General features: G+C 45.4%; 1 protein-coding gene across 2 annotated transcripts in view; it reads right to left on the bottom strand.

Annotated features, from left to right (window-relative positions):
- The window catches only part of CENPU (centromere protein U), a 43,070-nt gene extending 23,176 nt beyond the window's left edge, over positions 1–19,894 (bottom strand). The window contains exons 1-6 of one of the 2 annotated variants that reach the window (XM_049632572.1): positions 19,877–19,894; positions 15,572–15,620; positions 14,122–14,239; positions 10,262–10,367; positions 2,472–2,532; positions 1,783–2,025 (exon numbers count right to left, since the gene is read on the bottom strand). In XM_049632572.1, coding sequence (XP_049488529.1) covers positions 1,783–2,025; positions 2,472–2,532; positions 10,262–10,367; positions 14,122–14,239; positions 15,572–15,620; positions 19,877–19,884 — 585 coding nt within the window. In that variant the 5' untranslated portion in view covers positions 19,885–19,894. Of the gene's footprint in view, positions 1–1,782; positions 2,026–2,471; positions 2,533–10,261; positions 10,368–14,121; positions 14,240–15,571; positions 15,621–18,817; positions 19,148–19,876 lie in introns of those variants that run through there. The other variant, XM_049632571.1, reaches the window with a different exon arrangement.
- Between the last annotated feature and the right edge of the window lie 7,383 nt (positions 19,895–27,277).

Here is a 27,277-nt window from a genome sequence, read left to right as displayed (position 1 = left end):
AAAAAAAAAAAAGCTGAACTCATAGACACAGACAGAAATGGTGGTTACTAGGGGCTGAGGGAAATGGGGAGGTGTTGGCCCAAAGATCCAATCGTAAGATGAGTAAGTTCTGGGAATGGAATGTCCAACAGAGTGATTATAGTTAACGATACGGTATTATATACTTGAAAGCTGCCAACAGAATAGATCTTAAATGTTCTTCACTTCCAAAAAGAAATGATAATTATGTGAAGTGATAGGGATATTAACGAATACCACTGTGGTTAATTTTGCAATATATGATTGTATCAAACCAACACCTTAAACTTACACAATGTTATATATCTATTATATCTCAACAAAACTGGAAAAAATAAAGACAGAAACAGGTTGTAAACAAATGGGCGAAAAGAGATATACCGTGCAAAGTGAGCACAGGAAAGCTGCTGGGTTATATGAATATCGAACACTATGTATTTCAAGACAAAAAAATATTATAAGAAATTACAAGGAGACATTTCCTAATGATAACAGAACATAATGGTAACAGCCACTCATCAAGAACATAGAACGGTAAGTAAGCATGCAATTAAAAACATAGCTTCTGTACTTGAGATAACAGTATTATGTCAAGGTTAATTTCCTGGTTTTAATCACCGCACTTCGGTTATGTAAAATCTAAGAATTAGATTAAGATGGGGAAGAAATGTGTGGGAACTTCCTGAACTATCTGTGCAACTATAAGTCTAAAATTGACAAAACAAAGAACAAAGCTACAAAAGTCACAATGCAAAACTTCAGAGAACTAAAGAGAATCCGCAAAACTGGGATATTAACAAACACCTAAAACATCTCTTTTGTCATCAAGTAGACTATCCCCGCACCATAAAAAGACTCTACGGAGACATAATATCTGAACGCATGTCCATCAACTTGACCTGAGAGGACATTCACAGAAAACCTCCAACAACTGCCAAGTCAAGTTCACGTGGGATGTTCACCAGACAGACCAGAAAGAGGCAGATCAACATGAATACGCTCCTGTTTGCGTAGAAAGGGGACAGTAAGAGAAAATAGATCCCTCTTTGTTTATTTGAGCAGAAGGAAACTCAGGAAGAGAACACAGAAACCAGCCGAAATGTTACCTGTTCAGTGGCGGAGGAAGACGGAAAGTGGAGAATGAGGCAGCAGGAACACAATATACTTACAATTCTTTCTGAACATGAATGAGAATTATGCAAAGCATTAAGCCAAATGGATAAAATGACATATTAAGAGCTTGTCCCAAAGATAACATATGCCACGAATTTAAAACAGAGTGTTTAGGACCCGGAAATCTTATCTTAGCAATGTTTTTCTACGGAAATGATCGAGGGTGTACACAAAGATTTAGCTAGGAAGAAATTCATGAATGAAAGCACCTAAAAAGTTTTGATTGCAACCATTCATTCGTAAGAGATTAAACTATGGCACATTCATGAAGGAAATGTCGTGCACTTGTGAAAATGGCATCCCAGAACACCAAGTGACCAGGTCGGTCTGCTCAGGGGGAGGAAAAAGCTCCGTTAAGGGACTGAGGCGCACAGATCAAAGAGCACGCATCTTTTACGGGGATGGGATCGTGGGTGATCTCGTCCTCCTTTCTACACCTTCTGAATTTTCTAAAATAAACATTTTTATAACAAAAATATCTATTAGCTTTTTAAAGAATCAAAGGAAAGAGAGGAAATGCTTTATTTTCCTCCTCAACATTTTTCAGTCAACTTTTTTTCTCCCCAACGGGGATGACAGACGCGCTCTTACCGACCGACTTTCTGTCGCCAGGGTCGCTTTTTCAACACCAGACGTGGCGCTAAGGGGTCCTACTCTTTTACGAGTGGTGGACTCAGCTGGTTTCTCTGGAAGTTCCGAAGATATACGCGGTGTATCTGGAACAGGTTCACGTTGTTCTGAACTCATCTTCTCCGCTGGTTTAACTTTCCTTCTTATATCACCTTCTTCGGGGCTTTCAGATTCATTGCTAATGGGCTTGACGTTTCTTGCTGGCTATGCCAAGAAATCAGCATTACTGGCTTAGAAAACTCAAATGCTTACCATCCTTCCTGTAATAGTAGACAGCCTTAAAATCCACATTTCTCATTTCCCACCTTCAAGCCTGAACATAACAGGAAGATGGCAACAAAATTAGTGGGTAAGTGGGGAAACCCAGATTTAAAGGCTCCATGTAAACACTCCTCAAGTTCACTCTGCCTCTGTAGATCCCGAACTAAACACAGGAATGCTGTGAAAACTGACAGGGTACATGCGGGTTTGAGACCTATGTAATGAAAAGCACTTAAGACATAAAAACACATTTCCCTTTTTACTCTAAAAGTATCTTCTGAAACGTAATATTCTTCCTCTGCGTAAAATGTGCCCATTTTCTCTGCCTGCCTCCAATCGAGATAGGATATGAAATATGTTGCAAGATAGAAGAGAACACTCTTACACACCTTTTTTGCACTCATTTCTACAGACGTGTCTTCACTTGCTTCGATTTCGTAAGTGTCTGACCTGTGCGAAAGAATAAACCATCAACATCTTACACTTCCTTCATTTTTATTCACATGCTGCATAGAGGTTGCTCATCCAATATGAAAACAAGCTCAGTTTAGTGAGATTTTTCACGTGTCCTGGATTTATGGGTCATCTCCCACTTCTTCTGACGCCCAGGGCAGCCAAGCGTCCTGTTACTGCACCACACGACATGTGGTCATGTCTAAGAAATGCCCTTTCCCTGGTGTTCCCACTCCCAGGTACATGGGCCGTCATTTGAACTAAAAGCTAATCCACAGACGCTAGACCTATCATTAGGGGATATAAAAAGGAATACCCTTTTTTTCTTTGAAACGGAAAAAAAAAATAATCCTAAACTTCTGATGAGAGATGAGAGTTCATTTTTTCATTCGATTCAACATTCATTTAATACCAACTTCAAAATGCAAAGCGCAGTGAATAAAATTACTTTAAAAATGAGAGCCTTCAGGGGCGCCTGGGTGGCTCAGTCGGTTAAGCGTGCGACTTTGGCTGAGATCATGATCTCGTGGTTCATGGGTTTGTGCCCCGCGTCCGGCTCCGTGCTGACAGCTCAGAGCTTGGAGCCTGCTTGGATTCTGTGTCTCCTTCTCTCTCTGCACCTCCCCCTCTTGCACTCTCTCTCTCAAAAATAAATAAACATTTAAAAAAATTAAAAATGAGAACCTTAAGTCCACTGTCTGGTAGGAAGGCCAAAGACAGTACCAGGCCTGGCCATTTCTGCCCACTACAGGGCTCCATGAACAAGCAGTCCCTCGGCCAGGGTTCCCTCCGTGAGTTGGCCAGAACCGCAAGGGCTGCCCTACAGTCTGAGACCATCTCTGCCCGGTCCCCATTCTTCTACCTTTAAGTTTCACAGAAAGGTCTACTAATAAACCTCTTCCGTTCTAATTCTGCCTCAGCGTACTTACCTGGCCTGGCACAGCGGCCTTCTACGCCGTGCATACAGGCCACAGAGAGCCCCTCAAGGGTGCGAGGCATGCCAGGGAGAGAAGACTGGCATTTCAGAAGGATGGCGCTGGAAGCCGTATGGTGGGCAGGCCAGAGGGAGAGAGCAATCCCGGAGCCAAGGACAGCAGGCCGGGCTTTGCCTCGGGAGTGCTGGCGAGATCAGCAAGGGCTTACGCTGTGGCAGGGCAGGGAGAGGAAAACGCAGGCCCTCTGGGTCATCACAGGCCACACGAACAGGACTGGTCAGAGATAAAAGACGCTGGGGATGACGCCCAGGTGACAGCAAGGCCGTTAATCTAGAGAATGCGGAAGGAGCCTGTTGACACCGGGTGAGAGAGGAAAGGACTGAGCTCGGTTTTGCCTTTGTGGAATCCAAGGTGCCTGTGGGCATCTAGGGGTACCCGGCGGAGCCAGGATATGGCGTGCCCTGGAGGAAGGCGGGGCCAGACAGACAGATGAGGGGAGCAGAGGCATGACAGTAATATTGGGGGCGGTGGAGAGAAGAGAGCTAAGGGCAGCATCACCTGTGCACACAGTGGTGGGGGAGCAAGGAGATCGAGGAACAAAGAACCGAACACATCCCTGGTAAGAGACAGCAGGTGCCGATGCCTCCGCAAGTCCTGGGAAATGCCGCGCTCTCTCCAGTGCCTCCCCGCTGCCTTGACTCCCCTTTGTGTCCACACACAGACCCTAACTTACCGAATAGTTTATTTTTGGGGAGCTTACCTCACGATCAAAACCGAGATTACCAAGGACATCCATATGGTTAAATACAATGCACGCGTTCAGTCCTTGCGTGACTTGCTTCTCAACTGCACTTGGGCCACCTGGCCACCCAACACACACTCCCTCTGCTACTCCTGTGAACAAGCGCTGCCCTGGTTTTCTTCTTTTGCCTCCAGATGCTTTTCTTCTCTCCTTCGCGAGCTCCTTCCTCTCTTCGGGACGGCAGGTGGGCTTTCAAGAGGGGGGCCCCCTCCTCGCCTGCTGTCGGGCAGTCTCCCCCCGCGAGGCCCCACTCGCCCACAGCTCCACACCCCCACCACCAAGAGGCCAACAACTTCAGCCACAAGTCCAGCTTGGCCCTCTCCTCTGAGCGCCAGACCCAAGTACATAGCTTTGCCATGTCTACACCAATTCATGATGGCCTCAGGATGAAGTTACTGCATCTTGTAGGATTAAGCGCTAGTCGCGGGCACGGTCATCGACCCACGTATACAAACCAGAAAGCCAGTACTCTGCCAGTAACTCTTACCCACCCTCCTAGAGCCAACCCACCACCAAGCCTGCTGGTTGACTTTCTATTGCTTAAGCTCAGTCACTTTTTCCCTCTGTTGTAACTGCCCTAGTCCTGTGGGCCCTGGGCTACTAAAACACTTCCAGACTGGTCTCTCCAGTGCACTCCTGCCTCTCTCAAACCCATTTTCCACACAGCAGCCAGAGGGACAGTTTTTACATGCAGTTGTTACCTGGCCATACCACGCTTTCTTAAAATTCCTTAACTGCTGAGCTTAAGGACAAAACTCCTTACCAACTACATACGATGGGATTAGGTGTGGATGCAATGCTAGAAAATATACCCCCAAAATGGTTTAAACAAGACCCTTTATTTGCCTCTTAATAAAACTCGAGATCATTCATGGAAATTTGGACAATCCCACCGTGATCAGAGACCCGTATTCTTTCCACTTCACGGCTCGACTTTCTATGCCCACAACGCCCGCTCAAGCTTCAGCTGCCACATCCACCATAAGGAAGAAGGAAGGAGCAAAGAAGGGCATAATCCTCCCTATAAAGACACTTACGGAAGCTGCAAAAATTCAGTCACGAAGACACCTTAGGGGCAAGAGAAGCTAGGAGATCCACTCTTCATACTGACAGCCACATGCTCGGCTAACATCAAATGTGCTGTCACTGAGGAAGGAGGGGAAGACACTGGGGCAGACAACCAGCACGCTTTACCATCCGTGACAAAGTAATTACTATCTTGCAGTGGGCTCCCCTCTTCAGTCTCTACACCCCGAGTCACCCCAGCTCTTTTCAGTCCCACAGACTCCCTCTGCTCCCTGCCACCACGGGGCCTCTGTGCCTACCATTTCACCTCCATGGAACATTCACTCCTCCCCCACCCCACCAACCCAATTCCCATCACAGGGTCACCCGCTTCCCCGTGAGGTTCATCAGGGATCCTTCAGTAATATCTATTGTTCCATAAGCTCCAGGACAACAAGGATTATGTCCACTCTGAGTTATTACTGAAAACCGAGAGCCTCACACAGGGCCAGGCATGCGGGCGGTGCTCAAAGAATGCTGAGAAAATACAAACAATAATAGCTCATATTTGAAAGTTTACTATGTACCAACCAGTTTTAAGAGCTTAAGAGGATAAATTCATCTTAAACAATCCATGACGTAGACTGTACTACTACTTTACTTTCCAGATGGAGGAATTAAGAAGTTAAAGGTCTGGCCCAAGGCCCGATACCTTAGAAGTGGCCTAACAAGGACCTGAACCAGCACAAGAGGTTGAGGGCCAGTTGCCTTAACCAGGGCACTGCATTTACACCTCACGAACAAAGGGTTTCAAATATTCACTGAATGCCTACTGCGTGCCAGGTGGTGTTCTAGGCACCCGAGGAACAGCAGGGAACAGAACAAAGTTCTGCTTTTTAAGCTACTCCTACTGGGGAGAGACAACGAACAAATTAAAAAATGAACATAGGGGCGCCTGGGTGGCTCAGTCAGTTAAGCGTCCAACTTCAGCTCATGATCTCACAGTTCGTGAGTTCAATCCCTGCATCGGGCTCTGTGCTGACAGCTTGGAGCCTGGAGCCTGCTTCGGATTCTGTGTCTCCCTCTCTCTCTCTGCCCTTCGCCCACTCAACGCTCTCTCTCTCTCTCTCGCTCTCAAAAATAAACATTAAAAAAAAATTAAAAAATGAACATAAAATATTGGCTTGGTAGAGGTGAATGCTATGAGAAAAAGATCAGAGTAAAGAAAATATACTGATGAAGAAAGGTGATATTTTCTACGAGGCAGCAGAGTGGATTGCTATGATATGGTGACATCTGAAATCTAAAAGGAAGCATAGGAGCAAGCCTTACAGAAGAGCAATCTGGGCACCTGAGATGGTACATGCAAAGGCCCTGAGGTGGTATATATTTAAGAACTTGCTATTAAAATGATGCTGAGGGAAATAAGGCAGTTACAGAGGGACAAACAAATACTGTATTATTCTACCTATATGAGGTATCTAAAACAGGCCAATGCATAGAATTGTTTTCTTTTATGGGGCGCCTGGGTGGCTCAGTCTGTTAAGCGTCCGACCTCAGCTCAGGTCATGATCTCACGGTTCTTGGGTTCAAGCCCCACGTTGGGCTCTGTGCTGACAGCTCAGAGCCTGGAGCCTGTTTCAGATTCTGTGTTTCCCTCTCTCTCTCTGCCCCTCCCCCACTCGTGCTCTGTCTCTGTCTCAAAAATAAATAAACATTAAAAAAAAATTAAAAAAAAAAAAAGAATTGTTTTCTTTTGAGACTATTCCAAAAAACAGAAAAGGAAGGAAAACTTCCAAATCCACTCTATGAGGCCAGCATTATCCTGATACCAAAACCAGATAAAGACACCACAAAAAAAGAGAACTACAGGCCAGTATCTCTGATGAACACAGATGCAAAATCCTCAACAAAATACTAGCAAACTGAATCCAACAACACGTTAAAAAAAATCGTTCACCACAATCAAGTGGGATTTATTTCTGGGCTGTAAGGGTGGTTTAATATTCACAAATAAATGTGACACATCACATCAATAAGAGGATAAGAACCATAAGGTTACTTCAATAGAAGCAGAAAAAGCATTTGACAAAGTACAACATCCATTCATGATAAAAACCCTCAACAAAGTAGGTTTACAGGGAACATATCATAATAAAGGGCATATATGAAAAACCCACAGCTAACATACTCGATGGTAAAAAATTCAGCTATTCCCCTAGGATCAGGAACAAGACAGGGATGTTCCCTCTCACCACTTTTATTCAACACAGTACTAGAAGTCCTAGCCACAGCAATCAGACAACAAAAAGAAAGAAAAGAAATCCTCCTAAGGAAGAAGCGACTCTTTACAGACATGATACTCCATGGAGAAAACCCGAAAGACTCCATCAAAACACGGCTAGAACTGATAAATGAATTCAGTGAAGTTGCGAGATACAAAATTAATGCACAGAAATCTGTGGCATCTCTCTACACCAATGATGAAGCAGAAGAAAGAGAAATTAAGGAATAAATCCTATTTACAACTGCACCCAAAACAATAAGACACCTAGGAATAAATCTAATCACTGGGGTGAAAGACCTGTACTCTGAAAACTATAAAACACTGATGAAAGACATTGAAGACGACACAAAGAAATGGAAAAACATTCCATGTTCATGGACTGGAAGAACAAATATTGTTAAAATGTCTACACTACCCAAACCAATCTATACATTCAATGCAATCCCTATCAAAATACCAACAGCATTTTTTAAAATGTTTATTTATTTACTTAGAGAGAATAAAAGCAGCAGATGGCAGAGAGAGAGGGAGAGAGAGAATCTCAAGCAGGCTCCACGTTGTCAGTGCAGAGCCCAATGCAGGGCTTGATCCCATGAACTGTGAGATCATTACCTGAGCTGAAATCAAGAGTTAGATGCTTAACTGACTGAGCCACCCAGCTGCCCCAACAGTATTTTTCACAGAACTAGAACAAACAATCCTAAAACGTGTATGTAACCACAAAAGACCCCAAATAGCCACAGCAACCTTGAAAAGCAAAAGCAAAGCTTGGAGTCATCACAACTCTGGACTTTAAGTTATATTACAAAGCCGTAATATGTAATATGACACTATGGGACTGCACAAAAATAGACACACAGATCAACAGAATAGAAAACCCAGAAACAAACCCACAACCCTATGGTCAATAAATCTTTGACAAAGCAGGAAAGAATATCCAATGGGAAAAGGACAGTCTCTTCAGCAAATGGTGCTGGGACAACTGGACCGCTTTCTTGCACCATACACAAAAATAAACTCAAAATTGATGAAAGACCTAACTGTGAGACCTGAAACCATAAAAATCCTAGAAGACAACACAGGGAGTAACATTTGGCATTAGCCATAGCAACTTTTTTTTAGACAGGTCTCCTGAGGCAAGGGAACCAAAAGCAAAAATAAACTGATGGGGCTTCATTATAACAAAAAGGTTCTGCAGAGCAAAGGAAAAAGTCAACAAAACGAAAAGGCCACCTACAGAATGGGAGAATTTTGCAAATAACATATCTGAAAAAGGGTTAGCATCCAAGATGTATAAAGCATTTACAAAACTCAGCACCTAAAAAAACCCCAAATAATCCAATTATACACTGGGCAGAAGACATGAACAGATATTTCTCCAAAAAGGCATCCAGACGGCAACAGACACATGAAAAGACGACGACCATCACTTATCCTCAGGGAAATGCAAATCAAAACCTCGCACCTGTCAGAATGGCCAAAATCAACAACCCAAAAACAATGGGTGCTGGTGAAGATGTGGAGAGAAAGTAACCATCATGCGCTATTGGTGGGGATGCAAACTGGTGCAGCCACTGTGGAAGACAGTACAGAGGCTCCTCAAAAAGTTCAAAACAGAACTGCCCTATGATCCAGGAATTGCACTACTGAGTTTTTACACAAAGAATGCAAAAACCCTAATTCCAAGGGTACGTGCAGCCCTATGTTTATAGCAACATTAGTTACACTAGCCAAATTATGGAAGCGGCCCAAGTGTTCATCGATTTGTGAACGGATAAAGCGGTGGTACATATATACAGTGGAATATTACTCAGCCATTAAAAAAGAATGAAATAATTGCTATTTGTAATGACATGGATGGAGCTAGAGACTATTATGCTAAGCAAAGGAAGTCAGTCAGAGAAAGACAAATCCCATATGATATATACAGAAACAAAACAAAGGAGCAAAGGGTTTTAAAAAAAGAGAGGGGGAGAGAGAGAGAGAGGCGCAAACCAAGAAGCAGAATCTTAGCTTTGAAGAACAAACTGATGGTTACCGGAGAGGAGGTGGGGGGGAAATAGGTAATGGGATTAAGGAGGGTACCTGTGATGAGAACCAGGTGATTCGAATTAAAATAAAAACTTGAAAAATCCTTTCCTTCCCTCCTTGTCTTAACCTTAAAGCTAAACTAGCTTCACGAGCCTGTTTTCTAGAATAATCAGTTAAATGTCAATTGTAATGACTTTTTTTTTAATTAAATTGGATTTTTTTTATAAGGGAGGTATAACGGACATATGTTAGTTTCAGGTGTATGACATAACGATTGGATACTCGTATATACTGAAAAATGATCTCCACAATTAGTTTAGTTAACGTCTGTCACTAAACAGAGCTACAAATTTTCTTCTTCTCGTGACAACTGTCCAGATCTACTCTCTTAGCAGCTTTCACACATACAACACAGTATCCCCTCTATCACCATGCTGCAATTACATCCCCGGGACTGTTTTCTTTGACGGGAAAGTTGTACCTATAATTAATTATAAGTAATGTTAATTTTTGAAAATATGTTTTTATGTACCGGTTCTCTTGAGGAAAAACTAAGTTGGCTCCAAAGATCTTTAAAGAGCTTTAGTTTTAAAAGCCTCCGCCTGAGAGAGCGTCTCGGAAATCCTACTAACCCCAAATAAACAACTGCTTAAGGTAGAAGCTTACCTTTTCTCCACTTCTTTTCCTTCAGGAGTTGAAGGGATGGGTGAACCACAGTGTGTGGAGAATTCTTCTTCATCAGCATATATAGCAGTGCTGTGTAAAGGAGGGTCTACAAAAGACATTTTTTTTTAAAATACAGCTTTCAAAGTCTGGCAGCTTGGGCAGCGTTTAAGTTTGTTCCCTTACAACGGCGACCTCAGTTTTAATGGCTACCAATTACACAGGCTACTTCCTTCCCGAATGTTCTCGCGCTCACACCTCAACAATGAGAAATTTAAACCATTTCATTCGTAAATACGTGGGCATTTGTCAGTGGTAACCTGCATTACTGTATTTGCATGCTATCTGGGAATGTTTTAAGGATATAAAAGAAATTTAAAGAAGCCTGACGTGCTCAGTCCTCACCTGACAGAGCATCACGGCCCTACTTGAGAGACCACTGCACTCGTGATCAGCTCCGAGGCTTACAGGGCTTGGCCCACGGGACTCTAGAACCTCATCAAGTTCCTAGCTGGGAGGAGGGGGCCCTCTGGGGAAGGATTCCAGTCTTCTCCCTCCTTCTCTTCCCCTGCACCGTTTGAGCCTTTCACTAGCACAAGGAGCTAACTTCAGCGAGCAAGAAGATGAAAGGGAGGGCAACCAAATGGCCTTGGTGGAAAGGCACAGAAGAGGACCCTGGGGGGAACAGAACACTCCTACCTACTCAGGTAAAAAGAGAGACCTCAACACACTGGGCTGGGGCTGGGGCTGGGCTGGTGGCAGGAGGGGAGAGCTTGGGGGAGGGTGGGAGGCGGCCAGGAATGGGAGAGTTGAACTGCTGCAAGCGTGGGGCGGGGGGGCGGGGCCTGGTAAGAGCCAAGCTACCACTTGTGTTCGAATTTTAGCAATTTTAGCCCGCCAGTGGCAGCGTAAGCACCATGGTGTGGATTAAACGGCATGGGTTCAGACAGACAGTTGCTTAAGCAGTGAACACGTCCGTGCACAATTTTAACATCAGTAATATACTCTGTGTTGCCCTCAACTAGGCAAAGGGATTTATTCACTACTGCCCATCACAAAGAGTAAAAGAGAGACAAACCAATCCTGAATCTCCGTGTGTTAACAGTCATACAAACTGGACCCTCACACCTCAACACATAAAGAGAGACACCCCAATTTTAACAAGATGAATACTCCAACTTAAAAATGGATAAATGATTTGAATAGACAGCTCCAGATACACAAATGGGCCAACAGACACATAGGAAGATGGTCAGCATCATTAGTCACTAGGGAAATAAAACTCGAAGCCACAGTGGGATACTACTCCACATCCATTTGGATGGCTGGCACCAAAAAACAAAACAAAACAAAACAAAACAAAACAACCCCAAGCGAGGGTGTGGAGAAACTGTATCACTAGTGCCAACGTAAGATGAACGTTGTGGCCTCAAAAAAGCGAACACAATCACCTCATATCCAGCAACTCTACCTCTGCGTAGGTGCTCCCAAGAAGTGACAGCAGGGACTCCCATGGATGTCTGAACACCCGTGTGTAGGGCAGCATTATTCACAACAGTCACAAGGTAAAGGCAACCCCAGTGTTCACTGCCAGATGACTGGACATACGCACAGGATGGAATATTACTCAGTTTCAGAAGGAAATTCGGACACAGGCTACAGCACGGGGGGGACTCTGAAGACATAATTGAGTGGGAAAAAAAGAGGAAACACGTTGTCTGATTCCTCTCAAAGGAGGCACCTAGAGCAGTCAAATTTATAGAACAGAAAGTTGGGCTGGGAGGTGTGGGGAATGAGGAGGTGTGGCTTAATGGGCACAGGCTTTCAGTTAGGGGCAAGGGGAGGTTCTGGGGGGGTGGGTGGGGAGGATAGCTGCAGGACAACGGGAGCGTGGTGATGCCACAGAAATGTACTTTTAAAAATGGTTAGGGGCGCCTGGGTGGCTCCGTCGGTTAAGCGGCCGACTTCGGCTCAGGTCACGATCTCATGGTTTGTGAGTTCGAGCCCCGCGTCGGGCTCTGTGCTGACTGCTCAGAACCCGGAGCCTGTTTCCGATTCTGTGTCTCCCTCTCTCTCTGACCCTCCCCCGTTCATGCTCTGTCTCTCCCTGTCTCAAAAATAAATAAAACGTTAAAAAAAAAATTAAAAAACAAACAAACAAACAAACAACAGATTACGGAGCTAAAACATTTTTTAGGAATGCAGTGTGACGCCTGCTACAGCACACAGGAACCGTGAAAAGACTCTGCTAAATGCAAGAAGCTGGTCACAAACGAACACGGAGTAGGACTCCATTTGTATGAAGAGGCACAAACAGGGAGGAGGTGTATGGCTGGCAGGGGCTGGGGGTGGGGCGGGAAGGACGGGTGGGGACTGAATGCCAACAGGCACAGAGTTTCTCGCCGGGGTGATTAGGATGTTCTGGAATAGACAATGGTGACGGTTGTGCAATTTGGGGGCCACACTAATGTACCACTGAAAGGGAGGTATTTTCTTTAAAAGTTTTTTAAATCTATTTATTTTTGAGAGAGACAGAGAGAGCGCGTGCGCACAGGGGAGGAGCAGAGAGGGAGACACAGAATCCGAAGCAGGCTCCAGGCTCTGAGCTGTCAGCACACAGCCGGATGCGGGCTCGAACTCACAGACCCCAAGATTCGTGACCTGAGCCGAAGTCGGACGCTTAACCGACTGAGCCAGGTGCCCACGTTCCGCTCATTTTTGACCTCTGAAGTGGCCAGTGACATAAACAGAAGCAGTCCCACCTGGACCAGGTGCCAGCCCTGCTTTCCTCACACTCCAAGAAACACAGATGGAGCTCCCCCCGCCTGGCTCTCCTGAAGCATCCTATGCCTCTGTGTATTTCCGCAAAGGGAAAATTATCCCTCTTCTAAGTAAAACTCCTTACTGAATCACTCTATGGTGTGAGTGGTCATAGGGAGTGAGAAGTATAGTTCATATTCCTCTTTCTACAGAGAACTATAATAGGTGCCCTATTAGGACTGGCTTGTGGACAAATGCTCCTAGAAGACTTCCGCTTTGATAAATGTTTAATAGACTTCTTAATGGGGTGCCTGGGCGGCTCAGTCCGTTACGTGTCCAACTTGGGATCAGGTCATGATCTCATGGTTCGTGGGTTTGAGCCTGGAGCCTGCTTCAGATCCTGTGTCTCCCTCTCTCTCTTGCCCCTCTCCTGCTCGTGCTCTGTTTCTCTCTCCCTCTCTCTCAAAATAAATAATGAAACATAAAGAAAAAAAATTTTAAAAAAAGAGTTCTTACTTCTAAATGTACTTAAAAGTGAGAAAAATTAACTCAAAATATTAAGTACTCCCCAGAACACTACAGTCATATGCAGACAGCTGATTTTTAAAATCTGAAAAGATTTTCATATTAAAAAAAATTTTTTTTAATTAATGTTTATTTTTTATTTTTTTTAAATTTTTTTTTTAACGTTTTTTTTTTTTTAATTTATTGAGACAGAGAGAGACATAGCATGAACGGGGGAGGAGCAGAGAGAGAGGGAGACACAGAATCGGAAGCAGGCTCCAGGCTCTGAGCCATCAGCCCAGAGCCCGACGCGGGGCTCGAACTCACGGACCGCGAGATCGTGACCTGAGCTGAAGTCGGCCGCTTAACCGACTGAGCCACCCAGGCGCCCCAATTAATGTTTATTTTTGATAGAAAAAGAGAGAGAGGGAGAGCGCAGTGGAGGGGTGGGGGGAGAGAGGGAGACACAGAATCTGAAGCAGGCTCCAGGCTCCGAGCTGTCAGCACAGAGCCCGATGCATATTTTTATTCATAACTAGCCTAAAGTTTTTAGGATAAACTACGTTCAAGTTTTTACGATGAAGATTTAAAATACTAACCGAAGATTTCATAAGGTTCTTCATCTTTCTCATGTTCACCCAGTCTGCTGATGCTGGAGATACCAGAATTATCGGGAAAATCAAATACATCAGTAGGCTTCTGCTCTGGGCCAGCTTTCTGAAAGTGAATAAAGTCAAAGTCATTGAATTAGTTGTAACAACCGGGAACATTACAAAGTTGATTTACTTAGAAAGGATAATCCTGCCATCGTTGCTGCCTAAAGAAATGATCCTTAACACTTTTTGAGGGGGGAGTTGGGGGAAACAGACCCCTTTGAAAAACCAAGACAGAGGCTGGCTAAATTCTATCAAGGACCAGAGACTCAATATAGTAGGCTTTGCATCTGTTGGAACTGCTCAACTCAGCCACTGTGAGTCTGAAAGCAGACAGTGACCTCGCAGAAAGAATAAGCACGGCTGTGTCGCAATAAAACTTTATTTACGAATACTGAAATGTGAATTTCGTATCATTCTCACCTATCACGAGATAGTTGTCTTTTGATTTTATTCCGACCAATTAGAAAGGTAAAAATCTTTCTCAGCTCACAGGGTTGTACAAAAACAGGGAGCAGGCCAGATTTGGCCCACGGGCCATAGTTTGCCAACTGCTGATCTAGGGGAAGCTATGGGCCCTCTCCCCCACGCACCTGAAAGTTCATAAGGATACACATAGGTAAAAACTCCCAAAGAAGAGACAAGGGTTTATGGTTCAATATACTAACAGGCCCCATGACATTTACTACCCCAAATCTTCATGAAAGACCAAAACATACAGAAAATGAGAAAAAAAAATCCATCACAGCTCTGGGAAATGGGGAAGGATGCCATTTACAGAAAAGAAAACATGAGGAAATTCTAGAAGATATAAAGGAGATGGTGTAAAATGGACCAAACAAAAACTTTCCCACTTACAGACCCTCACTATAAAATCTGTCACGGAGTACTTGGGGGTGGGATGCCAGAGAAGGGGAGCTGACAGGCCTTCCCATCCTCTGAGATGCAAATCAGCCTCCAGCTTCCAGCTGCCTTCCAAGAAAAGAAAGAAGTCAGGAACGCTAAGAAATCCATCTCAGGCACTTTGGACTTCCAGCGAAGGCAGGCTGGGAGCAGAGCTTTAAAACTTGAAGAATTCCATGCCAGGTATGCTGGACTTTAGCCAAATGGCTAAGTGAAAAAAGCAAAATACAGAAAGCTGTACAAATTTTTACAGGATATCAATTATCCAAATGAAAATAAAACCAACCTAGGCCCAGAAAAAAAGATTCAAAATGTTAACAGGGATCATTTTTTGTAATATACTGGCAAAGATGGGAAGCAAAGGAATACACTTTTCACTACAATAGAACACTGAGCTCACCAAGTCTACGCGACTCGAAGGTTCCCACAAAACGTTCATCATTTCGTATTGTCAGTTATGAGATAATTATATTAAAGTGAGACGATAACTTACATCTTTTGTGGAATGTGTTTTTCCTATAGAGTTCTTTGAAGATCTCACACTATCGAACAGCAAAAACACACAAAAAGGAAATATTTAAAATAACTGGGGAAACACCATAACTTGCAACCCATTCAAAGCATTTTTTCCCCCAGATTATAGTCATCAGTTGCACAAAGAGTGAGCACCCAGAGAAAGTCAGGTTATGGCAAAATCCTTTGGGAAAACAGAACCTGTATCTCACACACATTTTTTTTTTTTACAGGTCAAATCATATCACCGGTGTATAAAATAGTACACCTCTCTCCCTCAGGGACACAGAAGCTCTTAATCCTGCTATTTTCCTTTCCCCTGAGGACAAGTCATAGTAGTGACTGACAGTTTCTGCAGAATAGAGCAAAAGGGAAGCAGGCTGGCATTTACTAGGCACCTGACACCCATTCTAGCCTGGCCTGGCTCTTGCCCGTACATTTTCTCATTTAGCTCCAACGGTCCTATAAAGTAGAAGTGAACCCCATCTGCAGAGTAAATCTGCCCAAAGTGGCACACAGCCAAGAAGCCGCCCGCGTCAAAATTTCCAGCAGTTCAAATCCACAGCTTTCCCCTTCCCACCGCTAATGCCCCTCCCTTGGGCACTGGGATAAAAGGACAAAGTTGCAGATCTTCAACAAGCGTAAACAAGATGTAACAACAGTGACTAAAATACAGACTGGAAATAGGAGTGGGGGGGGGGGGCGGGGAACAGTATTTCCAGTGAACATGTACGGCGTATCCTCCGTGCACCGGGCACTGCAGGACGGCACTGGGGGTACTTGGGTACGACACCATACTCAGTCTCTGACTCTACAACTGGCTGTGCAGGCACCATTCGTGGAAAGCAAAATCAGTCCGGCGTGTCGGAATCAACATATCTTTGAGTAATGTTCTACTTGATAGAATTTCAAGAACATTCTGTATCTTCTCTACCCACGTTCACCTCCCATTCACATGTTGTCTCATACGCTGTGTGTGTAGAGACAACGTGCACCTTTACCCCTAAATAATTCAGTGTGCCTTTCCTAAGAGAGCATTATCACGCATTGCCACAGTACAATTTCCAAATTAAGAAAATGAACACTGATAGGCTCATATAATCTACTGTCCATATTCAAATTCTACCCACGTCCCCAGAATTTCCCTCAACATCTTCTTCTGTATTTTCTAAATTTTTTTTTCAACGTTTTTTATTTATTTTTGGGACAGAGACAGACAGAGCATGAACGGGGGAGGGGCAGAGAGAGGGAGACACAGAATCGGAAGCAGGCTCCAGGCTCCGAGCCATCAGCCCAGAGCCCGACGCGGGGCTCGAACTCACGGACCGCGAGATCGTGACCTGGATGAAGTCGGACTAAGCCCAGGCGCCCCTTCTGTATTTTCAAAAAGGAAATACAAAAGAACAGAAAATGTAAGATTGCATTGAACGTTTGATTTTCATAACCCTTTTTTTGTTGTTGTTCTAGAAGTGTGTGGTGCACACGTGTGTATTAATCGGGATGTAAAACATCATTACTGTGAGTCACAGTAAACAAAACTGTGGAACTCTTTAGAGCGGTGGTTCTCAAACTTAAGACATCAGAATCACCTGGAAGGCTTCCAACAGACTGCTTGGCCCCACCCCAGAGATTCCGATTCCATCCACCTGGGATGGGATCTGAGCTGCTGCGTTTCTACCAAATGCACATTTCTATAAACACTTTAAGGACCACTGCTTTATTTGATTCTCCGTTCCAAAGAAGAAAGTAGACCAGGTATTCATCTTACAGCATTTGTAATTCCAGGGTTCGGGAAAAAGAAGTTACGTGACTTATCAAAGGTCACACAGCCAAGTAACAGAAAGAGGACTAGAAACCAGATTGCAGAACTTATCCTCCTCTGTGCTTAAAAAAAGGTCAAGTTTCCACCTTACCTAAGGGTAGGAGCAAGGTGCTGTTTCCAAAGATGGAAACCTCTGCGATACCGTATGTAAAAGTTTTGGTAGATGTGCACCAGTGAGTTTGGGGGAGAGGGATGAACAGATTTCAAGAGTCTCAAAGGCAAAAATGTTGTATGTATACACACACAGAGAGAGTGGGGCTCTCCATCGGGAGAGCCTTTGGTTCTCCCCCCCCCCCCCCCCCCCCCCCAAGAGTCCTCACAGGAGTCTAGTCTCAGTTCATTCCACCTCCCTGCTCTGTCCTGCTCCAGGCTTTCCCCTAAGCTCTGCCTGGCTTGCATTCCGCTGTCACCCTGCATCCACAAATGCCACCTCCTACAGGGAGTCTTCCCACAGCCCAGGAGGAACTCCTGGACATGTGTATGTATGACCTTGCGTCCCCACCATAGCAGGCCGAGACCCCTTTAGCTAGGACCACACCAGGCCTTCGGGTGCGCTCAAGACACTGCCAGCAGGGCAACTGTCAACGAATCCATTATAAATAACATTCTGGGGGCGGCTGGGTGGCTCAGTCGGTTAAGCGGCTGACTCCGGCTCAGGTCATGATCTCATAGTCCGTGAGTTCGAGCCCCGCGTCGGGGTCTGTGCTGACAGCGCAGAGCCCGGAGCCTGCTTCGGATTCTGTGTCTCCCTCTCTCTCTGCCCCTCCCCTGCTCGTGCTCTGTCTCTGCCTCAAAAATAAATAAAAACATTAAAAATTAAAAAAAAAAATAACATTCTGGAGAGCAGTTTGGCAGCCTATATTTAAATGCATGCCCTTTTTGATTAAGACAAAACTGCGTGACCCATCCTGGACCCCTTTTTAAGAATAACAAGCGACAGCTTGGTGCACCGGCTGGAGATTTGGTTCAGCTTTAACGTTCGTGTTACAAACACGGCAGGGTCTCGAAAATAAGAATCCTGACGGCCAGCCAGAGGGCAAACTTTCTAGAATGTAAAGTCTGGCAAGCAGGAGGCGGCTCAAGGAGTTATTTGTTGGATATTTTGTTTCAAAATACTTCCAGCCTGCTTCAGCCTACACTCGCGCACACAAAGCTAACCTTCTCTTCCACCCACCAGGCAGTTTTCAGCTGTAACTGCTTTAAATCTCGCGGCCACCCTATGCACTTGGGGCTAATATTCCCATTTTATAGGTGGAAGACGAGACCCTGAGCGAGTTCCGCAGGGGCAGAGCCAGGGAGCCTCGCTACGCAGCACGAACAGCTCCGAGAGGCACAAAACGCGGCAGGAAGCGAAAGAGGTAACGCCGGTGCCCGGGCTGCGTCCGCACGAACCGAGGTACTTACCCGCCGCGCCCCGGGCCCCGCACCCGCCGCGACGGAGCCATCCGAGTCCAAGGCTCTGCGGGTAAATGGAGTCAGAAAAATCCCGCCAAACCGCGCGCCGCCCCGAGCGGTCAATCTGGACCGAGCCTGCTCGCACGCCCCGCCCCGCCCCGCCCCGCCCCGGACCGTTTAATCCCGCGGGTCCTCCCGGTCCTGGAGCGCCTGAGAAATCCCGGCTGGGATTGTAGGAAAGCGGATCTGGAGTCAGCGCCTTCCAACCAATTGCTGATGGTGCCTGAGACGTCAACAGTTAGCCGGGCTTTTCCCCGCGCCCGCGCCCGCGCCCGCGCCCGCGCCCGTTTTCCTAAACTCCGCAGTTCCGGAGCCGTAGGGGCCCGCCCAGGGGGCGGGGAAGGGGAGGAGCCGGAGCTGAAACGAGGCAGCGCGGTGCTTCCGTGGGTACCCGGTCCAAACCCGGGTGGGAGCTCCTGGCGCTTAGGCTCCTGGGCAGTGAGAACGAGGCATTGCCAACAAGGCAGGATTTGACTCTGCTGCTGCCCTTTAGCCAGCTGTGTGAGCTCGGCCTGTTATTTTCACCTGTATTCTAGTTTCCTCTTTGTAAATGGGAAGGGCCCCTTCTGGAGCTAGTATTCTCCGATTCTGTCTTTCTGTTTACAAATTTATTCTGCGAAAGAATGTTGGGCCTTTACCACACCATAAATAAAAATGAACTTAAAATGGGTCAAAGACCTAAACTTAAAAAGGAAAATGATGCAACTTTAAGGAGAAAACAGAGCAAAGATACTTAATGACCTTGAGTTTGGCAATGATTTCGTGGCTGTGATGCCAAAAGCACAGTTTGGGATCACGGAAAAGTTCTGGAGATGGATAGTAGTGGATGGTTGTGTAACAACGTGCCTGTACCTAAGTGCATGCCGCTAAAGTGTACAGTTGAAAATGGTTAAAAAGCTAAAGTTTATGTCATGCAGATTTTATCACAATAAAAAGAACATATTTCATGCATACAAAAGAATATAACATGTATAACGTAAAGACAAGCAGAAACACCCATGTACTCACCACTGCATTAGAAAATAAATCGTGATCATTCCACCAGCCTTGCTAAATCCCTAAAGAATGTATTAATTACTGTGTATTTCTCAACTTTATATAAATGATATTTAGTATGTACTTTGCAAGTGCTCTTAATCAAACCTATGATTTTTAGATTTAGCCACATCGATTCATGTAGCTGTAGTTCATTCATTTTCATTGTCTTTGGAATGCTTTAAGTAAAGACTCCACATTTAATTTATCCATCCCCCTGTGTATGGTTGTTTCAGTCTTTTTGCTCTGATCAACAATGCAGTGCCCAACATTCTTGTAAGTGTTTCATATGACACATATCTGAGAGGTTCTCTAGGGATAGACCTGGTAGAAATATTATTGCCTCAGAATAAAGGCATTTTAAGCTTTACATGATAATGCCAATTTTTATACCTCGTTTTGTAGATTACAGTTTACATCCCCCCTCGGCAGTATATAAAAGTCCCCTTAGCTCTATATACATGTCAACACTTAGAATTTTTAAGACTTTTACATTTTTACCTAACCAGTGAGTTGAAATGGTATCCTATTATGTTTTTCATTTGCATGTCCCTTAAGACCATCATCTTTTCATCATTCCCAGTCCCTTCCTGATTCCTCCTCACTGAAATCACCTCACCCAGGAATCATTTGGGCAGTTGCCATAGGGGAATAAATCACCTTTCAGGAACTGAAGGTACCACCCTGCTGATGGGTTTAGAAATAGGGTTCCTGGAGCCACTGAAACTCGTCACTCTTAATAGAGTCGACAGGTAGCTCCATTTTCTGGAAAAAGGGCCATGGGTCTCAAACTTGTGGATCCGAAAAAAGAAACTGCCCAACTGTGAAGACGGGAAGATGTTCAGCACTGGATATGAAATAAAAACTGAACCCAAATAGGTGTAAAAAAATGAAAGGAGTTTATGAGCTTATGTCACTGAAAAGCCCAGATGCAGGATGGCTTTGACAGCGATGACAGTTTGACCTAGAGGTTTGAGAAGCCGTCAGGGCTCTGACGGGGCCATTTTCTTGCCCTTCTTATACATCAGCTTGTCATCAGGCCATGTATATCAGCAGCAGCATTGGCAGCGACACTTGGGTTTATTGAGCATTTACTATGATCCAGGCACTGTTCTAAATAGTAAACCATTTCAACCTTTCCCTAACCCTATGTGGTGAGCACTATAACCCCACTTTGCATACGAGGAAACGAAGGAGCAGTCCCACAGGTGCTAGAGGTAGTGCCTGCATTAGAGCTTAGGATCCGAGCCCAGAGCTTGCACCTAGCAGCTGTTCCAAATCTCACATCAGAACTCCACCATTCAAAACAAAGGGAGTAGCTATGTCCCAGTATTCCCAGAAAAAAGCTTAAGCTTTAATGGGGTTTTGGTGACATACCTACATGTGTCAGTGTTCTCCAGGGAAACAGAACCAATAGGAGGCGCGTGCACACCCACACTGCCTATATGTATGTATATGTATGTATATTTATAAATATAAAATAAATCTCTCACGTATACGTATTTAAAAAATAAAGTACCCAACTGTTAATACAGGAAGAGGTTCAGCACTCTGGATGGAATATTTATATACATCTACATGAGAGAGATTTGTGTTCGGGAATTATCTCACACGATTGTGGAGGCTGGCAAGTCTGAACTGGAGAGGGCAGGCCAGCAGCCTATACATTCAGGTAAGAGTTGATGTTGCAGCTTTGAGTCTGAATTCTGCAGGACAGCATGCTAGAAACTCAGGCAGAATTTTTAGGCTGCAGTCTTGAGGCAGAATTTTTTCATCACTGGGAAATCCCAGTCTTTGCTCTTAAGGCCTTCAACTGATTGGGTGAGGCTCACCCACATTATGGAGAATAATCTGCTTTACTCAAAGTCTACTTATTTAAATATTAATCACATCTAAGGGGCCCTTGGGTGGCTCAGTTGGTTAAGCAGCTGACTTTGGCTCAGGTCATGATCTCGCGGTCCGTGAGTTCGAGCCCCGCGTCGGGCTCTGTGCTGACAGCTCAGAGCCTGGAGCCTGTTTCGGATTCTGTGTCTCCCTCTCTCTGACCCTCCTCCGTTCATGCTCTGTCTCTCTCTCTCTGTCTCAAAAATAAATAAGCGTTAAAAAAAATAAAAAAAATATTAATCACATCTAAAAAAAAAAAAAACAAATCAAAAAACCCTTTCCAGCAACATCTAGACTTGTGTTTGACCAAGCAACTGGGGATTATAACCTTGACCCAAAAACATTAACAAAAAAACAACCTCTGGATCAACTTCTGGGGGTCATAGAACTGGAATACACTCACAAACTTCCCGGAACCACATGGATTCCTATTGGGATTGGGGTGGTGGGTAGGGGTTGGAAATTGGGAAAGCAGGAAATGGATGCTGTGGAGACAGGCAATTCCAATTCCTCTGCAGAAACTTGCCCACGGTTGGTTGCAGAGCTCATCTGTCATAGGGAAGGCAGGATTTCAACCTAGGTGTTCTAATACCAAACACATTCGTTCCACTCCCTCATGCTGCCTTCTCGGTTAAACTGTCAGATTCGAGCAGCGATTCTCAAATTGGGTGAATAAAGGGGAGAGGAAAGGGGGCGGATTCCAGGCTCTCTGGGGTGCGCGTGGTATGATGAAGCAAGTAATGCTATAACATGGACAAGACTCCCAGTTGCTCTGGTGTAGAGCCCAGTCTGGGTGGAAGAAAGTGAACGCGAAGGCCTAAGACAAGTATCAGAAGTGTGGGGGCTGGAGGCCAGCGGCTCGAGAGGGGAGAAGGATCAGTAAAGGGAAAAAGAAAAGCCCAGCAGATCAGAGAGGTTGCAGCCAAGGGAAGATGCGGTCACCGGGAAACTACGAAGACAGTGGCAGATTACTTTTTCAGGAAGCCGTTGCCCATCAATACAGGAAAACCTTGGTTTGCGAGCATAATTCATTCTGGAAACATGCTTATAATCCAAAGCACTTGTATATCAAAGCGAATTTTCCCACAAGAAATAATGGAAATTCGGATGATTCATTACACAACCCAAAAGTATTCATATAAAAATGATTACAGTACTGAAATACAATACAACAAAGAAAATACAAAATATAAAGAGAAAGAAACAAATTAACCTGCACTTCTGTTTGCAAACTTCATGGCTGGTGTGAGAGAGACAAGACAGAGGAGGGTTATTGTGTAGGAGACTTTCATTATCACTAATGGGTGTTGACTGCAATACAGTATTAATAAACTCTTGTCATTTACTGTATTTCATGTAACTGGCAATAAGACAGCAAAGGAAAGGGTCCATATCTGCAGGCAGCCTGACCTAGAAGGAAGCAAAGCATTCCTAAGCTTACTCTTGGATGGAAAAACAAGGGACTGTCCATAGGTGCTTGGAAGTGACATAAAACACACAAGTGCCAGTTGTGGGCACCTTCCAATGTTCTGAAAGATCACTGATTTCTGCAAACACCACAGCCTGAGACCAAGCATCCAAGCGTGGGAGATGATCACCCACAGTCCCACAGTGCACGCGTGCGAGATAGAGAAAGAGAGAGAGAGAGAGAGAGGAACCGTTGGCTCGGTTGTGATCATGTGACATCCGGCGTCTTGTACTACTCATATTGCAAGACATCGCTCATTTATCAAGTGAAAATTTATGAGAAATGTTTGCTCATCTTGCGGAACACTCCCAGCAACAAGTTATCCGCAATCCAAGCTTTTACCGTATTTTCTATTGTCAGATGCGTGCGTTGTGTGCACTCTTTCCATCGTCGTTAACCCTTTGGGAATGTTCGTTAAAGTCAACAACCTTGTAATCTTAGCGTACCTAGGGAGGTTGGGAAGAATCAGGGACAGTGGCCAGGACGGGTGAAGCATGGGTGTGGGAAGAGGGCTAAACACACAGGAGTGGAGGGAGGAAGGTCTGGAGCCCTGTAAGTAGCCTGGGCAATGTGAACAACCAGAGGGTGCTGAGGGATAGCAGAGGACAGGTGATTGCAGAAATTCTGGAGGACATCACGGTGGGAGGAGCGTGATATAACATACTTTCATGTTTGGACAGTGAAAAAAACCCCACCACTATTGGAGCACATGGGTGGCTCAGCAGGTTGAGCATCCGACTCTTGGTTTCGGCTCAGGTCATGATCTCTGGGTTGTGGGATCAAGCCCTGAACTGAGCTCCACACTCAGCGTGGAACTGCTTAAGATTCTCCCTCTCTTTCTCTCTCTCCCCGCCCCAAACCCTCTACTCTGCTCCCATTCTCTCCCTAAAAAAAAAAAAAAAAAATGTTTGATAAAACAAAACAACAACAACAACAAAAAAAACCCCACCACAACGACTGCTTTTATAATACAGATGTAGAAAATAACTACAAAACATCCTGGACCTCGGGATGAACTGAATGCTTGGGCACAGACACTCCTCTGTGGAAATATATCTTCCCCATGAAATGGGTTGATGTATATATTAACTTCATGTTTTGGAATTATTAGTTTGATTTTCATTTCTTTATTTTTGAGAGACAGAGAGAGACAGAGTGCGAGCAGGGGAGGGGCAGAGAGAGAGGGAGACACAGAATCTGAAGTAGGCTCCAGGCTCCGAGCTGTCAGCACAGAGCCCAACGCAGGGCTTGAACTGGGCCACCCAGGCGCCCCTATTAGCTTGATTTTTAAGTGAGAATATTATTATTTACCTTACAGGTTTACCATGAAGATAAGAGGTAAAGAATATGGGGTATTCATATACATTTATGTATACACTTACATATATACTTACATATACACTTACATATACGTCCATATCCATACATATACACATGCTTATTATTTCTTACTGGGCCTCTGCTTTCTTTCGGGGGAGCTCTTCTGTGGAATTTCCTGTTCAGAACCGTGGCCACCAGAGGGCAGATGAAGACCAGGACTGGAGGTTTGAAGATGTAATTGGAGACCAGAGTTCACATTTTCTGGTTCAAAGTCTGTTCAAGATTAGTAAGGCTACGTCTCTTAACTACCTGTTGCTCGACTCATTTTTCCTTGTCATGTGCATTATCCTTTCTTATACATCAAGCTCATGCCTTTAAGTCTCCCTGAAGGCAAAGGGTATGATATTCTCGTGTGGGAAAGAAAATAAAGGAAATAATTTCTTTCTCAAATTTCCCTTCTGTGTTTTTTTTTTTAACTTCCTGCGGCACCTACTAATTACTGGGTGTACAGGAATAACCCACTGAACTTGGCAGCTCTCTTTGGGAAGAAACTAAGGTCGTTATCTGTGGTAAACAGACCAACTGCTCACCATCTGTAACAATGACGCTGCGAAACTAACTGAAAACGTCCCGCGGGGCAAGGCCAGGGTCAAGAAGGAGGAGACCTCGGCTTGGACGTTCCCTTCATGACAAAGAGGAAATAAAATTCAGAAAGGCAGTAGTACGCGGTATATTTTTCAGTTGGGGGGCAGAAAGAGTTTTCCATTGCCGCGAACTGCGATGACGTTCGATCCCTCCGTGTGTCACAAGCTCTCTGACGTTTCCTTGGCTCTGATACCCACTACTGAACTTATTTGCGGTGCAACCAACGTCCTACTTTTTCTAGACCTAACTGGCACTGCCCGCAGCCAAGCTGAGATCACATGCCTGACCACTGCATCATGACCTGCAACGTCACATGTTTCAGATTCCATTCCCAGCTCCCTGCAGGGCTGCGTCTGGTGCAGGAAGCCTGGCAGGACCATTCCAGCAAAATCCAGGATTTCTCTGGCCAAGCAATAGCTGATTCCAACCTGCAGAGGAATTCGTTGTATGACTCAAACTTGCGAAAGGGACACATGAGCGGCACAAGTGAGAAAGAGAAAGCAAAAGAATACCCCAGAGGAAGAGATTTTGGTAAGAAAATAAGAGAAATAAAATCTCTACAGTAGAAACTTTCTTTGTCTCTATGATTCGCTCTCAAGCTGTGCCCCCCCCCCCCCCAAAAAAAAAAAAAAAAAAGTTTTTGGAAACAGTTCTCATCCCCGTCCCCCGTTTTTGCTCTGTCTAATTTTTTTTTTTTTGGGACAGAGAGAGACAGAGCATGAACGGGGGAGGGGCAGAGAGAGGGAGACACAGAATCGGAAACAGGCTCCAGGCTCCGAGCCATCAGCCCAGAGCCTGACGCGGGGCTCGAACTCACGGACCGCGAGATCGTGACCTGGCTGAAGTCGGACGCTTAACCGACTGCGCCACCCAGGCGCCCCAGTTCTCATCCTTTTAATGTCCTTGCTCTCTGACACGACTTTTGGGTGGCCTGAGGACACACAGTTGTGCAGCTGACCTTGTTCACAGAGTTCAGGGCAACTGGAGTCCTTACCTCAGGGATCCTTCACTGCTCAGCTGAGAATGGAAAAGAGCCAGAGTACCATCAGCCAGACAACCTCACGCCAGACGTACTTCCCTCTCCAACCCCCAGGTGACACAAAAACCTTCTTTCTGGAACCTTCTGTAAGAGTAAACAGCTACCCCTACCCTCTGGCTGCCACCCTGTTCTCACAGGCCAGCTTGCTCACCCCTTTAACCTTGTCACTTAGCATAAAGAAAATCACTACCAACCACCCTACCCCTCCACCTCACACCATTGCCAGGCCGCAAACATGCCAGGCTCTTCATTTCCTAGGCTTGGAGAATGGGAGAAGGCTTCTCAGAGGAAGTGGGATCTACAGTTTACCTGGAATAGGAGCAGGAGCCAGGTAGGCCAGGGGAAGCGTGCTCTAGGGAGACAGAGCACGTGCAAAGGCCCAGTGGTGAGCGAGCATGTGACGTATTCTGGAAGCTAGCACAAGTTCAGCGTGGCTGGAGCAGGGTTGGGGAGGGAGCAGAAGACGAGGCTAGGGACATCAGCAGGGGTCCTCCAGTTCCTTGCTCCTCAAAATGCCCTGCCCAGACCAGCAGCGCTGGCATCCCCTGGGGAGCCTATTCAAAACGCACAATTTTAGGCCCAGCGCCCAACGTGTTGAATCTGCATCTGCATTTTAAGATCCCCAGGGCATCTGAGGCACAGTAAAGTCTGAGAAGGCCTCCTCTAAGTCTTTTAAGCTGTTCAGACTTGGGAGCAACAGGAACTTTCTGAAGGTCTAAACAGGGCAACCACACGATAAGACTTACGAGTTAGAAAAATCATCCTTGCTGCAAAGCAGAGGAAAACAGGGTGAGTCAGTAGAGACCAACACAGAGACAAGGAGGCCAGCGAAGAGGCCGGTGCAGTGGTCCCAGTGGAAGACAGCTGCCACTCTGGGCAGCAGGAAAGGGGGAGTGGACACATCCAACAGATGATAGGAGAAAGCCTCAGCAAGACAGTGGCGGCCCTGGAATCCCTCCTGGGTGCACCACCTGGTGGGGTGGGCGGGGGCGGGGGCGGGGGGGGGGGGGGGGGGGGG

The sequence above is a fragment of the Panthera uncia genome, chromosome B1 (assembly GCF_023721935.1).
Source record: "Panthera uncia isolate 11264 chromosome B1, Puncia_PCG_1.0, whole genome shotgun sequence".
Classification (NCBI taxonomy): domain Eukaryota; kingdom Metazoa; phylum Chordata; class Mammalia; order Carnivora; family Felidae; genus Panthera; species Panthera uncia.
Note: the sequence above shows the minus strand (reverse complement) of the source record. Positions and strands in the feature narration are given on the sequence as shown.